The 17,235-nt window shown below is 35.0% G+C and overlaps 1 protein-coding gene across 3 annotated transcripts in view; it reads left to right on the top strand.

Moving 5' to 3' along the window:
* The window catches only part of LAMA4 (laminin subunit alpha 4), a 177,433-nt gene that overhangs the window by 101,779 nt on the left and 58,419 nt on the right, over positions 1 to 17,235 (top strand). For all 3 annotated transcript variants that reach the window (XM_074187397.1, XM_074187396.1, XM_074187398.1), the window contains exons 9-12: positions 2,306 to 2,417; positions 8,431 to 8,598; positions 12,566 to 12,759; positions 16,802 to 16,918. In XM_074187397.1, coding sequence (XP_074043498.1) covers positions 2,306 to 2,417; positions 8,431 to 8,598; positions 12,566 to 12,759; positions 16,802 to 16,918 — 591 coding nt within the window. The remainder of the gene's footprint in view (positions 1 to 2,305; positions 2,418 to 8,430; positions 8,599 to 12,565; positions 12,760 to 16,801; positions 16,919 to 17,235) is intronic.

The following is a 17,235-nucleotide window of genomic DNA, read 5'->3' as shown; positions in this document are numbered from 1 at the left end:
GCCCTCTTGTGAATGAAAAGATTTACTTGCATGAAGGGCTTAACCCATGTATTATTGCAATCATTTTTCACCATTTCAGTTTGAATCAAATGATAAAATTAAAGATGACTTGTCAATGCAAATTAGTCAAAAAAAAAGATTTTAGGGGAAAAAAAGACATGATAGAAAAATATTCTGCCATTACCACAACAAACCATGAAGGTTATGACAAACATTTCATTTGACAACAAGTTGAGTTCAATGTTTTTCTCAATGAAAGGCAACATAGTATACTGGAAAAAGGGACAGAACTGAAGAAAGTTGAGAAATGCCTGGATTCTAATTCCCTCCTTTGTTACTTACTAGCTGTGTGAACATGAACACATGATTTTATGGCTCTGACCCTTATTTCTCCATTTGTAAAATGAGGATAATATTAGCATCTACCTCCAAAAGTTGTTGTGAGGCTCAGATGAGATACCATAAATATAGGACTTTATCAGCAATGGGAAATAAACTGGGGACAGAACCTGTGATGTCTTTGCTATTAGGCAGAGGTCTTTGTATTTTAAAATGTAAAAATCATTCTTTGCTGTACAAAAACTGATGGTAGGTTATTAGGTTAACTTGGCCCTCAGTAGTTTCCCAATCCTTGTTATAAGTAATTCCCAAGTAAGGAAACTCCTACCACTGCTAATCAGCAATTCATAATTTTAGAAATTTGGCCAGAAGAATTTGGCTGAGATATTAAGTGATTCACCCAGTGTCATACAGTCAGTATATATCAGAAGGAGAATTTGAACCCAGATCTCCCTGACTTCAAAGCCTCTTGTCTATCTATTCTACTGTCTCTCATATAAATATTAACTGTTATGGATACCAGAGTGATGACTTCATCTTCCACCTCATTCAGGTTCTGCCATTTGTTTAATATTAGAAAGTACAACTCTGTTTCACAGAAGATCAAGAAAAAAATGTTAATAGTAGACTGGATTGAAGACTCCCTTCACCTAATTTTTTAATACCTTCAAAGACTCAGTGTTTCTAATAAAGAATAGAAGTAAATGATTGCCTTCTACTCATACGCTGCACAAAACATAAAGTAATACTCAGGCCTTGAATGATTTTCATTTCCTGAGTTCTACTTCATCTCCCTTCCCATACTACATACACACATACTCTGGATTTTAACAAATAATATTTTGAAGCTCTTGAACATAAGATCCCAAGTGTAGGGAATGGAATTGACTGTTCAGAAGAGAGCTCTATTCACTGGGAGCCAAATCTGCTTGAGTATTTATTTGTACACAAGTACCATCAATGTTGATAGAATTGGAATGAATTACTCACTGAAAACAGTATTTATCCCAGTGAGCATAATCCTTGAAATCTCTGCTGTAATTCAGTTACAATGCTGATTGGACTGCCCAGGAACAATAGACATTTGACAGGTCTCAAGCCTGACCCATCATTAGTTGGCCTCGCCTCATCACAGTCTTCTCTCTGGAACTTTGAACTTTTCATTCCATATACTGATAGATGGATATGACTGACTACATGTCAGACAGCCAGCAGGTATGACATAAATTCAAAGAGGAAAATGATGTTACATTTAACGAGTGAACATTTATTAGCCATCTTCTATGTGATAGACATCTACTAACTTGGTGGGGGGAAATATAAAAAGTGGAAAAAGATAATCCCTACCTTTGTAGAATTCAAAATCTAATAAAGAGGATATGCAAACAAATATATACAAATAAGCTATATACAGAACCTCTGGTGGAACAATAAATAGAATAATGAAGCAGAAAGATTGATTTTTGTCAGTTCAAATCTGGCCTCAGACACCTACTAGCTTATGACCCTGAAAAAAATCATTTAACCCTGCTTGCCTTAGTTCCTCACCTACAAAATGAGCTGGGAAAGGAAATGGCAAACTACTCCAATACCTTTGCCAGGAAAAACCTAAATGGGACCCCAAAGAATCACACACAACTGAAAAACAAGTGAACAACAAAACAATATACAGGATAATTAGGAAATAATTGACAGAGGAAAAGCACTAGAATTAAGAGGGGTTGGAAAAGGTTTCACTTTATTTCAAAGAGATGTGATCGCATTTTCAGTCACTTCCTGTTTCTAAAATTGGTCATCAGAAAAGACTTTAAATATATCTTCTCAGATCATTTTACATATTAATTGGACTTCTCTTTTCCAGGGAAATAAATGTTTATCACACACACACACACACACACACACACACACACACACACACAGTCCATACTCACAAATTTAATTTTTTGTTTATATGGATTATTCATAGGAAAATCAAGCCTCAAAAAAAAGTCAGCTGGTTCAGAAGGAAACCATGGATACTATTAACTATGCAACTCAGCTTGTAGAAGAAGCCCACCAGATGAGGGATAAGATCCAAGGTAAATATCTTCCAGTAGAATAATATTGCTGTATCAATAACACACTCTGAACTTATCTAACAAAAAATAATTCAATACTTTGTTGAAAATTGCCCTTTTAAAAAAAAAAAGAGCATAATGGGACCAAAGCAGGGGCATGCTGGCAAATATCCAGCTCTCTGGAAAGGAAGAGGTACTACTGATAACTTTAAAATTTAATCTGCATTATTCACATTTTCACCATCATTTTCTTAAGTCTAGACAATCACTAAAGCAATGAATTAAGCCTTGATTTGTACTGTTTGCTTATTTCTGAGGTTCAAATGCTTACTCTGAAAATTTATCAATTGACTTTACAGTGCTCATGGGTTATGGGTTCCAGTACACCCCTAGGTCAGAACATCAGCCTTCCTTCCAATCTAAGGTTTTCCCCTAATAATCTTTCCTGCTGAGACATCTATTAAAGTTAAATCTAAAATATAAAAGTTCTTTTCACAGAAGCAAAAAATCAATTACACATGTCTACAATATTGAAACTTAACCCTGACAGTGAGATAGTAAGTACCTTCCCTTGCATCTCTTAACCTATATTCCATACAGAGAACTCCTTTACTCTATTCCCCATACAAAGGATTCCTGCCAAGTTATTGCAGAATGGAATTATACTAAATTTCTACTTTTCCACTAGAAAGAAAAATAAGGGAGGAAAAAAATGAAAAGTACAAATTGAGAAAAATCAATAAATCAACTGGGAAAATATGAGGAGAGTTATATGAGAAGGTATGTTTTAGATAAGACTGTTTAGATAAAACTGTTCCCAGTTTCTCAAAGCTGCACCCATCATCTACAAAATCCTAACTGCCCCATTGCTAGGAAGAAAATGAAAATCAAGGAAAATCTAAACATCTAGCCCAAATCTAGCCTCTAAAGCAATAAAATCTCAAGTTCAAATCTGATTCCTTTAGGACATAAATCCTTATTTAATAGCTGATGATTTTCAGGGAAAAAATGTTCAGAATGCTTTGCTTTTCAGTTAGTGCAGAGAAATGGAATGCTTTCCCAGGAGAGGAAATTACATGCCTTGGTATCTCAGAAGAGCAGAGGTTGAGGAAAAGTAGCCCATCCCCCTTCAACATCTCCAGATAAAACATTGCCTATAGTCAATGGAAGGACATTGGCTAATGCAGCCATCATAAACTCTTAACAAGATGGTTGACACTTGGGGCAAAGAAGACAGCAAACTCAAACTTTCCCCAATCTTACAGAAAGTACTTGTATCATAAAGTGTCGTGAGTATTTCCTCCTCCCATCATAGTTTTCCTTATTCTCATATTAACCTGAATAAATCATGAGAACAAGGATTTTTTTTCATGGTTGGATTAGAGTAGATGATCATTAAGGCAGATTAGAAGAGGGAGATGATGCCACAACCAGATATGAATCAGGACGACTGGAGGTGGTCATGGATGCGAGACAATCAGGAATGCCCAAGATCACACAGCTAGTAAGTGTCAAGCATCTGAGGTCGAATTTGAACTCATGTCCCCCTGATTCCAGAAACTGAGCTCTATCCACTACACCAATGAACTACCTGCTTAGGTTACCAAGTAGATAGAGAGCCAAAAGTCAGGAAGTGATGAATTCAGATAAAGTCACAGACACTAATGTGTGACTTGGCACATCACTGAACCTCTGTTGGACTCAGTTTCCTCAATCATAAATTAGGGATAACAGTAGCATTTATTTCACAAGGTTGTTATAAGGATCAAAATGAGATAATAATTTTAAAGCACTTAGCCTGCACATTGTTCTATTGTCCATTCATTTCATTCATGTCTGACTCTTCATGGCCCCATTTGGAATTTTCTTGGCGAATTGATTGGACAGGTTTGTAATATCCTGCTCCAGGTCATTTTGTAGATGAAGAAACTGAGGCAAACAGGGGTCACCCTGGGCAGTAAAATGTCTGAGGATAGAATAGAACTCAGGAAGATGAGTCTTCCTGATTTCAAGCCCAGAGCTCTATCCACTGTCCCATCTAGCTACCATACCTAGCATCTGGTAAGTAAATCAGGGGTAGGGAATCGTTTTCCTTTCAAAAATCATTTGAACATTTATAGCATCACTCACAAGTCATACAAAATTATCAGTTTAAAAATTAGCCTGCTATATTTGGTCAACCATTTAATTAATTCACCCCTATAAAGCTCCTACATTTATTGAATTCCCAGTCCTGTCTGCAGTTGCCATGGCAACAGCAAATCAAATGATTTTGCGAGCCTGCAGGTCAGATGTTCCCCACCCCTGATATAAATGGAAACCATTATTGTTGCTGTTGTTGTTCTTGTTCTCATAATTAATTATTATTACCTTCTAATTCTAAAATTCAGTTACTCTTTGAAAGTATTCTTTTACCTCCAACGTATGTTAGTGCCAGGAAAGAATATTAGTATTGACTAAGAAAAAAAAGGTCATTTTCTGGTCATTGGAGATTCTTTTCATATTTTCCAGAATTATTCTTTTCCTATACAAAGAAGAGGGGGAAAAAAGAATGTACATCTCAAAGTAAATAGAAGTAAAAAACAATAATAGATTATTTTCTTTATTCCAAGATATCAAAGGACACATTTCAGTCCAATGGATAAAACAAGCTACAATTAAAACATTTGTTACATTTCCTTTGATACCTTTCTTTTTTTTTTAAACAAAATAGGTATTTGAAACCTCTCCTACAAATTCTCTATCACTTTTATATTCATAGTGAAAACTTGTGGGGTTTATTCTTCACAATGTTTTAAAGTAATTAATAATCCATTAAAAATTCAGAGAATGGAGTAGCTAGGTGCCGCAGTGGATAGAGCGCCAGCCCTGGGGTCAGGAGTACCTGAGCTCAAATCCGACCTCAGACACTTAATAATTACCTAGCTGTGCAGCCTTGAGCAAGCCACTTAACCCCATTGCCTTGCAAAAAAACTAAAAACAAAAAAAATTCAGAGAAAAGAAGATGTTTTGGGGTTAGCTAGTAATTTGGTCCAAACATAAACTAAATGAAGGCCCTTATCATTTGGACTATTGCAATAGCCTCTCTCCTTGACTTGTCTCTCCTCTCTCCAAACTGACCTCCAACACTATTGTCAAAGTGATTCACCTAAAGTGAAGGTTTGATAATGTCACAACCTTGCTCTATGAATTCCCTACTTCCTCATTTCAAATATAAACTCATCTATTTCTCTTAGCAACATAACCCCAACCACCTTTCTAGGATCCTAATATATTTTTCTCTTTTACAATCCAGGCATATGAGCCTTCCTGCTATTGCTCTTTCTCTATGGTTTCGATATGGCTCTCCTCCAATTTCTTCCACCCCTGTTTCCTAGAATCCCTTAAAGAATTCACACTTCAACTCAAATCTCACCTTCCATTTGATGTCTTTCTCACCACTTCCAGTTTTGTATTTATTCTGCATAGATTTATTTGTGATTATGGTGTCTCTTTCATTAGAATATGTGTGTATAATATGCATACGTTCTTCAAGAACAGTTGTTTAAATTCCTAGTCACAGTACCTGACCCAAAGCAAAGCACTTAAAAAATACTTCTCAATTTTTGGATTGAAAGAGTGTAGTTTAAGATACACAAAAATAGGTGGGGGTAACTAAATAGGGAGTGGGGAAAGCAGGGGAAAGGATGGATCTCTGGGCCTGGAGTCAAGAAGACCTGAGTTCAAATACAATTTCAGAGAGCTGTATGACTCTGGGCAAGTCATTTAACCCTGTTTGCCTCAGTTTCTTCATCTATAAAATAAGCCAGAGAAGGAAATAACCCACTCTAGTATCTTTACCAAGAAAACCCCAAATGAAGTCACAAAGAGTCAGACACCACTAAACAACAAAACCAACAGTCTCTGTGGTCCGATATTTCCTTATATTCTCATAGCTTTCTAAGCAACCCTTCTTGCAGTAAAAGCCTCTCTATCTATTTTTCTTTCCCTCCTCCAGTATATATGAATGCTTTATGGCATCCATAGTGACATTCCTTGTGACTAACAGTCTATAAAATAACTGGTGGGGATATGTGAGCTATTATTCACATCCAGCCCAGTTCCCCGATCTAAAGCTGATTTATGGGACTGCAGTGTTTGTTTACCCATCATCCTTGCTAACCACATCTATCATAATAAAGTCCAGAGACCTTTTTATTTATGCTTTGAAGGTAAAATAACTTTCCCTGATATCTATTCTAGAAAGATGTAGTAATCACAGAGCATAATGTACTAGTCAGCGGGTTGGTTAGGGAGTCAAGTTAAGTCTGACATTAACCATTTATGTGACCCTGATAATGTTATTTAATCTTTGTAAAGTTTGAGTTATTCATCTATAAAAATGAAAGACCTGGATTTGTTGACCTCTAAGGTCCTTTTCAGTTCAATCATTCTAGGGTTCTGAAATTTTCTGCCAAGACTCTTGGTCTCTAGGGAGCAGTTCAAATCACTCAGAATGTCAGAACTAGAAGGATCATAAATCTAAAACTGGAAAGAATCTTCAAGACTAATCAATCCCTTCATTTTATAGATGAGGAATAAGGCTCAGAGAAATCAAGTGACTTTCCCAGAGTCAGTATATGTCTGCGGCAAGATTTGAAGTCAGATCTTCCTAAGCACTTAAAAGAGATACCTAGTAAACAGTAAGTGTGTAATGAGTGGTTTTAGACTACTGACTGACTAAGCTCACCACTCTATCTAGTGTACTATCTAGGCTGTCTCGAATTACCTTAGAAGCATTCTAGTCCAAACCCATGTTTGAAAAAAGATTTTTCTCTATAATCTGCTAGGGAGAAATGGAATATTCACACTTAAAGTATATGTATAATGATTTTGAAATGTAGTGGTGACAACTGGAATAATCAAGGAAAATCTCCTAATGGAAATGGTACTACAACAGAACTGAGTGGATAAGGGAGGTAGGGGTCCCAAGAGGCAGAGGAAGAAAGGTCATGGGGGACAGCCTATGTAAAGGCCTGAAAGTGGAAAATGAAATATCATGTATAGAGAAGAGCAAATAGCCAATATGAATACAGCTTTGAATATAGTATGTAATTAGCCTGAAAATAGGCTGAACACATTACAAATATTATTTCATTTGAGTCCCAAAACCACCCTGGGAGATAGATGATAGTACCATCCCCTTTTACAGATGAGGAAATAGGCAAACACCAGTCAGATTATGAGGTCCTTTAAGTGACAAGCAGATAAATTTATATTTTCATCTAAAAGTAAAGGAAACCCTGAGAGCTTCTTGAGCAGGGAAGTAATAAATGAAGATCAGAGGTACTTTAGGAATATCAATTTGGCAACTGAATAGAGGGTAGATTGGAGTGTAGAGAGACACCACATAAATTACACATAGCCCATCAGAATATTTTTCCATATATTTGTATTTCACAGAAAGTCCTGATTAGCACTGATTAATGTATCTTAAATATTAGCAGTCTTGGCCCACTGCAGAAAAACAGTAGATAGACACCATGCAAATTTTTCATTCTTTCAATTCCAGTCTGGAAATACCATGATTGAATTTGGAAAGAGTACTAACTCTGTTTTGATTCTCTCTATCCTTGGGCCATACTGGATCCACTTTTATTCCATTATTTTGCTAAATAACCAGGCTATGTCCTGTTTAATTCTAGTATGAGCAATTTTTATTTTAAAAGAGGTTGTCCAAAGAGATGACTTATTTCACACTTTTGGAGGTCTTACTGCTTAGCTGGATGATATCTTATCAGGGAATGCTAAAAAGGGGACTCCTAGTCATATGAGTTGTATTCACTGAGGTCCTTTCCAAATAGTATGATTTGCTATATGGCTGTCCCTCACAAAGGCGTTGGAACAGGATCAAGCTCTCATCCATTGGCTCTGGCCATCATTTACAATCTCAGTTGTCTTTTGGCACTCCTACAGCACAATTCAAAAATAGCTAGGCAAGATTTCCCTGCTGCTTTTCTCTCCATTCAAAATGAACATCTGTTCTTTCTTTCAGAGATCAACAGCAAGATGCTATATTATGGAGTTGAGCAGGATCTCAGTCCAAATGAAATCTCTGAAAAACTTGCGGTAGCAGAAGACATGCTGGAAGAAATTAGACACCGAAAGCCCTTTGTCCTTCAACAAGAGCTTGTAGATGAAGAAGCTGATGAAGCACAAGAGTGTAGGTTTTGAAATCTCTGAGTGCCCCTCCTTGAGCCCAACTGTTGGCCTGTCCTAGAGCAGAGGTAGCTTCCAAGGCAAAAATACCTAAACTCTGGCATTCCAAGCCAGAATGATGGGTACTACTTCTCCCACTGCTTGTAATGGTCACTTGTCACTGATGCAGTAGAACCAGAAATAGTTTTGCCTGGCTGCTAATCATCTCTGTTCGATCCAATTCAAACAATTAGGAAGTGCTTACATAGGACTACAAAACATCACAGGAAGCACTGTGGGAGGGAGGTCCAAAGTTTACCGAAGACAAGTTTCCAGGAGCTAACAATCCTGTAGGGAGGAGAATGGAGAGATCCACAAATCTGTATGCAAATGCACATGTATATAAAATGTTGCAACTATTTGTAAATATCTCTAATATAAGCATACACCTACATACAAACATTCATATATATAATGTTATACATATATAAAATGTTGTACATACATATGAAATTGTTGCATATGTATATACAAATATATATAAAATGTTGCATATATATACACTAATATATATAAAATGTTGCATATATACACATATATAAAAGTTGCATATATAAATATATGCAAAATGTTGCACATATATACACTAATATACATAAAATGTTGCATATATATACAAATATATATAAATGTTGCATATATATACACAAATATATATAAAATGTCGCACATATATACACTTATATATGTAAAATGCTGCATATAAACATATATAAAATGTTATGTATATATAATTGTTGCATATATGCAAATATATAAATGTTGTATATATACAAATATATGTGCAAAATGTTGTACATATATACACTAATATATATATAAAATGTTGTATATATATAAAATGTTCCATATATACATACAAATATATAAAATGTTTCATATATACACTAATATATATAAAATGTTGCATTTATATACATACATATAAAATGTATATATATAAAATTGTTGCATATATACAAATATATATATAAATGTTGCATATATATACAAATATATGTATAAAATATTGCACATATATACTATTATATATATAATGTTGCATATATACACTAGTATATGTATATAAAATGTTACATTTATATACACATATATAAAATGTATATATATAAAATGCTGCATATATATACAAATATATATAATGTTGCATATGTATAAAATGTTGCATATGTATAGAAAATGTTGCATATATGTAAAATGTCACATATATACAAATTTTATATATAAAATGTTATATATAATGTTGCATATATATAAAATGTTGCATATATACAAATATATATTAAATGTTGCATATATATACGAATATATATAAAATGTTGCATATATAAAATGTTCCATATATATATATATATATATATATAATATATAAAATGTTGCATCTATGGATATCTCATCTATATGGACATATACACACACACACACATATATATATATATTAATTATACACAAAAAAGTGTGATAGGGTAATAAGTATGCTTGCTTTATTATCAGAAAAATCTGTATTCAAGTGCTTGTGATACTATCCTTGTGATTTTTGAACAAGTCATTTAACATAATTGATGGACATATTCTGTTTCCAAACATTCTCCTTTACATACTGCCAGCCTCAGTTCTCTCATTAAACTAGATAGCTTCTAAGGCCCCTTCCATGGAATATGAGATGTGAAGTAGGAGGGGAAGGGAAGATTTATTAAGCACCTACTATGTGCCAGTTGCTTACTAAGCTCTTAACAAATACTATCTTACTGGTCCTAACACAAGTGTCATTTTACAGTTGAGGAAACTGAGGAAGGAAACAGTTAAGTGACTTGCCCAGAGTCATGCAACTCATGTCTGAGACAGAGTTTGAAGCTTGGGTTTCCTAACCCCCAAGTCCAGTGTCTGTCATCTGCTTGCGTGAGAACAGAAACACCATTACTACTTAGATAATCAGTTAAAGGGAAAATGGCCTCTGAATTGGATTTTAGGGCCCCTTGGAAACTTTAGACATAAGTAATAATATAGAGTACATATGGTCAACATACTCAGACAAATCAAAGTATGTAATGGTTTCAGTTTACCAAGTCTCATGATGAAATCTTCACCAGCAATTAGGTCTGGGACTTCCATTTTTTTTTAGGGTTTTTTTTTGGTGGGGTTAAGTGGCTTGCCCGAGGCCACACAGCTATGTAATTATTAAGTGTCTGAGACCAGATTTGAACCCAGGTACTCCTGACTTCAGGGCCAGTGCTTTATCCACTATGCCACCTAGCTGCCCTAGGGACTTCCATTTAGAAGGAACTTTTCTTGCTTTCCTCAGACTATATATATATATATACATATATATGTATATATATATATATATTAACCAGTGAATGTATCTATCAAATTTCATAAGTACATAGAGAATACCTTCTTTGATTTAGTAATGTAAGTGTATCTGTTGTCCACATTTTAAGTGGTAAGATAAAATGCAATGTATGAGTGGGATAAAACACAATTCATTTTTAAAATGCTTGAACAGAAACAGGTAGACAGCATGTGAATGTATTTTTTGAAGAGGAGCAATAAGTTTTTATTTATATATAGTGTTTAAGGTTTACAAGTAATAACTCATATTGTACTTAAGCTTTGCATTTTTATAACATTCCTTAAAAATAAATAGTATAAAAACTAATATTCCTATTACACAGAAAATGAAACAGAGACTTGAGATCAACATGACTAGCCCAATGGCACATAACTATGGTCAGAAAACCAAGTTTTGAGCCCAGATTTCCTGATCCAAATCTGTTTCCCTTCTACTTTATCAAACTATCCCACTAAGTATTTACACCAATCTTATTTTATACAAATAATAATATAGTTCTCTTCAAAGATTCTCTATTACATAGCAAAATCTTGATGGTTAGAACGTGACATAAGAAGTAAGCTTTTGCTGCTAAATTGGAAGGGAAAAAAAGCTAAATAAAGTCGAACCAAAAACAGAAAACATGGCTAATAGCATTGTTTTAGCTCTTCTTTGCAGTGGGTTGCTAGTCAACTAACTCTCTATAATTTCAGTGAAAATCACAATAATTCTTATTTCTCCATAAAATTAAATAAGTATGATGAATAGTTGACAGAGTATAAGTAACTAGCATATTTTAAAGGGGGATTACTTTCCATGTAAAAATAATAACCTAAATAGAAGAAATATTCAAATCCTAAACTTAGTAGCTTTTTCTAAATCCAAGTATAAATGTTATGGAACAATTATGTTCTTCCTAATTATTTGCTAAGTATCGTGTAAGTATTCTAACCCTTCCAAGTACCATTATTACTTCAACTATAACTAACACTTATATAATGTTTAAAGTTGACAAGTTACTTTATGAACATACATGCATATCTTATTTGTTCTATACAAGCCTTAAAAAATTTCCAGAACAGGTATTATTATTCCCTACTAATGAGTAAACTGAGGCTCAGACAGATTTAATGACCTAATGTCCCAAAGTTTAGTAAAGTGATGAATCCAGACCTCTAGTCCCAAACAAAATGTTAGTCTTGGGAGGCAATAGAGAACCACTGAAACATTGAGTTGATGCACGGCACAAGAAAATCCAGAAAAATTGAATCAGAAAATTTATCTGGGAATGGTATGAAGGATAGACAGGATCAGCTATATGAATCTTGAAATTGAGCCAGGGAAGAATCCAAGCCTGGTCTCTATCATTACGACAGGCATAAAATATCCAGGGGGTCTGACTGAAAATGACTTATCACAATATCTGCATATGCAAAAGATCCTGAATTCAATTGTCTAATATACCCAACTTCAAGGACTCAATCATCAAGTCTTTGCATTGTAGAGGATTCTTGAAAAAACACTGCATGTTGAATATTTTTCTAAACTCTAGATAAAAATAGAAGAAATAAACTTAGTTTCTTATTGTAATTTTTCTCAGTGTTGTCCCTCGCTGAAAATTGGCAACGTCTCCACAATGACACAAGGTCACTGTTTCCTGTTGTATTAGAGCAGCTTGATGACTATGATGCCAAGTTGTCAGAACTTCAAGAATCACTGGATGAATCTCTTGACCGTATCAGAGATGCTGAGGACATGAATAGGGCCAATGCTGCCAGACAACGGGACAATGAGGTAAAATATAACCCTGAAAACAACAACTGAATGAATCCATAACTGCCTTGATATTCCATTAGGAAGAAATAAATAGAACTGAAAGCAGACAATACAACAGAAATGTATCGCTGGAAATGTTACAAATGTCAATGTTTTCTTTTTCTTTGTAAGCAAATTGTATGTGTGCATATGTATGAATGTATAGATATATGTTGATATGTATAGATATGTGTTTATGTGAACATATCCAACAAATATTGTTTCTCTTTTCCTAAGTATGTATCTCTCTATATAGATATGTATCTATATATGTAGATATGGATATGTAGATATATGTTTATGTACACATATGGAATAGCAGCTAGGTGATGCAGTGCCAGACCTGGTGTCAGGAAGACCTGAGTTCAAATTTGTCCTCAATCACTTACCATGTGACCCCTGGACAAGTCACTTAGCCCTGTTTGTCTCAGTTTTCTCATCTGTAAAATGAGTTGGAAAAGAAAATGGCAAACTGGGGCAGCTAGGTGGTGCAGCACCAGCCCTGAAGTCAGAAGAATCTGATTTCAAATCTCAGTCACTTAACCTAGCAAGTCACTTAACCCCATTCCTTGCAAAAACAAAAACAAAACAGAAAATGGCAAATCACTGCAATGTCTTTGCCAAGAAAACCCCAAATGGGGTCATGAAGAGTCAGGCATGACTGAAACTACTGAACAGGTACATGCATGTATGTGTGTATATATGAAGGTACATGTATATATGCATAATTTTGTCAAAACAATTGTTTAGTAATAAATGGATAAAATAATGTATTTATAAAAATTCTTTTGCATACCTTAACAGTGGATAGAGCACCTGCCCTGCAGACAGGAAGACCTGAGTTCAAATTCAACCTCAGACACTTAATACTTACTTAGCTGTGTGACCTTGGGCAAGTCACTTAACCACACAGCCTTACAAAAAAAATTTTTAAAGAATTATTTAAATGCTAAGTCTCAACCAAAGTTCTGACTTCTGTAGGAAGCTTTTCTAGTTCATCTTAACCTTAGTGCCTTCCTAAGATCACACCCCCCCCCCATTTTATCTCAAATGTATCTTGTTTGTACATTGTTCTTTGAATGTTTTCTCTCCCTTTCAAATGTGAGCTCCTGGAAAGATTTGTATCCCCAATGATTAGCCCAGAGACTGACACAGAGTAGACATGAACATACCTCCACTTGCATCCTTTTTGTGTAAGAGGAACTAGGAATAAACCCATCTGATATAATTCAGATAACCAGGATGCTGGACTGGATCTGCTGTCATATCTTTATTACTGTGTCTCACTACTTCTTCTGAGATACACTATTTGTATGATAGAGAAGCAGCATAATCAACCTGTTTATTCATTCCCCATGCTTTTCACTGCCAAGAAAAGGGAGATCAAGAAAGCCCAAATCTGAGCCCAACAGCCAACTTTGCCATTGACCAGCCTCAACCCTCACTCCTCTTCTAACTCAATTCCAAATAGCTTTTCCATACCTTAAGAGCATACAATGTTTTGAATTTTTTCTATCCTTAGCACCTGCCACAGGAAATGAAATACAGCAGAAATTTAATAAATGTGTATTAAGTTGAATCTAGAATTCTAGTCATTCCAAAAACAGACATTATACTTATGGAAAAGAAAGGAAAGGAGAGTGGAAAGGTAAGGAAAGGAGGGAGGAAGGGAGGGGAGGGAGAGGGGGAGAGAGAGAGAGAGAGAGAGAGAGAGAGAGAGAGAGAGAGAGAGAGAGAGAGAGAGAGATCTACTAAATGCTTATCATCTTGTAGATACTGTTCTAAACTCTAGGATTACAAATATAAAAAAGAGTCCCTGAGAAGCTAAGAGTAAAGTGGATTATCTTTCTGTCAAAATAGGCTGGTACTGATTGAGCTCCTACAAGGACAAAATTGTATAGGTCTGATGCAAACATGCAGCAATGCAATGCCTTTCCTGTGGGAAGGGAAGTGGATAAATAAAGAATGTCTTCTATTTATGGTGGTGTAGAGTTGGGATAGGGGCTGGGGGGGGGGGGTTGGGGGGGAGAAGGGAGAGACATTTTGTCTGTTTTGTCAGCCAGCAATGTGCTTGAAGTAAGTGGGGACCCACATTCCATTTCCACTTAATCAGGAAAAGCTCAGTGGAGAAAAATGGAAGTGAAGACAGCTTGGAAAGAAGGCTTTATATGCAAATGGCTAATTATCCTGTAGAAGTACTAATATTCTCTGGCCTAGAATGATGCCTTTGTGAATAAGTTTTAACTTAAGGGCTTCCTACTCCAATTAAAATTGCCATTTCCAAAATAACTTCTCATTCTTTACTGTGACCAAATGTAAAATAAATATTTAACTTTTCATCTCTGAAAGTTCAGTCCAGTTCAGCTCAATGAAAATTAAGTCTTAACCCTTTCAGCACCATTATCAGTATAGATCTCAAGAAACCATGCTTGATCTGAGCTAAATAACTCAGATTCATATAGTTTCTTCAATAGGCCATTTTCTACCCTGCTACTTACTCCTTCCCTTCTCCTCCAAGTATATCTCCCTACTTTCCATCTTTGCTCTGAGAACAATAATTGAATCAACAGGACAAAGCCCCTCTGGAAAGCCCATGTCAATTGACTGCTTTGTTTTTTCCACTTTCTATTTTGGTGACTTTCCAGATCATGATTCCCTTCTCTGTCTACTATTCCCCTGTTTGTGTTGTCTCCCCTATTATAATGTAAACTACCTGAGGACAGGACCTGACTCACTTTTATATTTGTAGCACTGAAATAAGTATTTAATAAATGCTCTTTCTTCAATCATGCCTTTCCTATGTTGTCTCTCAACAAGTCAATTTGTAAAATCAATAAGCAAATGATTTAAGCATTGTACTAAATTCTGGAGATACAAATATAAACAGAAAGAAAGACAGTCTTGCTGGAGAAACTGGAAAGAGAAATGGGAAAGGTTGAAGAAGTAGGAGGGGACAGGACAGGGAAAGAGAAATAGAGCAAGTCTGAAGGAAAGAGTCAGGAATAATGATGAGGGTTAGGGGAAGACCTAGAAAGGAATGAAGAACTGAGTGGCTTGTGCATCCTCCTTAAAATGGAGGTTATGGGGAAACCAATCAATCAGGACCAGTTCACAAAGTGTGAAGTCTAAGACTGGAGTGAGCTTCTAATGCATTGTGGAATAAATCCAATAGGAGAGTAAATAGAGAATAAATCCAAGAGGAGAGTACACAGTACAATCTATGAAGAAGCACTCTTGCTATTAGAACCATAAACTCTTTGAGGAAAATGACTGTTTTCACTTGTGCATTTCTGTCTCCATCACTAGAACAGTGTTTGACACTTAGTAAGCATTTAATAAATGACTCCTTTAATTCATTCACGTACCTGCTACATTTTTAATATTTTTTGCTTTCAAATTCCAAATATATTTGGGATCCACAAGTAAAATCCCTTTTAGAATAATAACATGCCTATTATTAATATTTACTAGACCCAGCATCTGAACATAGAACTGAAAGTATTTCCCAAAATCTGAGCAATTTCTGTTTCTATGTGCTTATTGAGAAACTATTGGCAATAGGAAAAATAAACAGGGAATATGGAACAAGAATAGAATTTGACAGACTTGCTTTTAAATAATAGAGGTATGTGCCACTTTCAATTGAGTGTTTTATTTGAGGCTAGTACTTATATATGCTTTAATTAAAGTGAGCATTTTATACTTATCACATATATATGTATTTATACTTATTAAAGTATATATTTTTAGATATACTTTAATTAAGGTTAGCATTTGACATATGCATTGAAGTACAGAAGCAATTAGGATTTAGCATTCATATTGTCTATGTATTTCACACCCTCAATCTGTTGTACTACATAATGTCCCTCAATAAGAAATAAAATCTATATTTGTATTCTCTTATTTTCTTTGTACTGTTTAATGTGACAAAGAAAGAAATTCCTATCAAAAGCTCTAACTCCCTTACCTAATTAAAAAACTTTTTTTCCTTTCTCTTTCTCCTATTCTCTCTGCCCAGAAACAACATGAAAGAGTCAAAGAACAGGTAGAAGTGGTGAACACTACTTTGAGTGAATCCACAGAATCTCTGGAAATCCCTCGTCTGGCCATCTCTGAACTAAGTGATGTCATAAAGGTAACTAACTGCTTAGGTCAATTCAGTATGAGACTACATACTTGGAGATCTAGTCAACTCAGAGAGGAGAAATAATTAAATTAAAGCCTAATTAGTTAATATTTTGAAAATAAAACAAGTTAATTGAGTTTTGGTCAGACCCACATCTCAGATATCGTATATAATTGTGGGTGCCACATTTTTAAAGAGACAGTGATTGATCATCTGGAAAACACACAGAGTAAGGCAACAGGCATGATGAAGTACCATGTGAGAATCACTTGAAGGACCTGGTTGTTTTTTAACCTGATAAAGAGCACACTTAGAAGGAACATAAT

This window comes from Macrotis lagotis, chromosome 5 (assembly GCF_037893015.1).
Source record: "Macrotis lagotis isolate mMagLag1 chromosome 5, bilby.v1.9.chrom.fasta, whole genome shotgun sequence".
Taxonomy (NCBI): Eukaryota; Metazoa; Chordata; class Mammalia; order Peramelemorphia; family Peramelidae; genus Macrotis; species Macrotis lagotis.
Note: the sequence above shows the minus strand (reverse complement) of the source record. Positions and strands in the feature narration are given on the sequence as shown.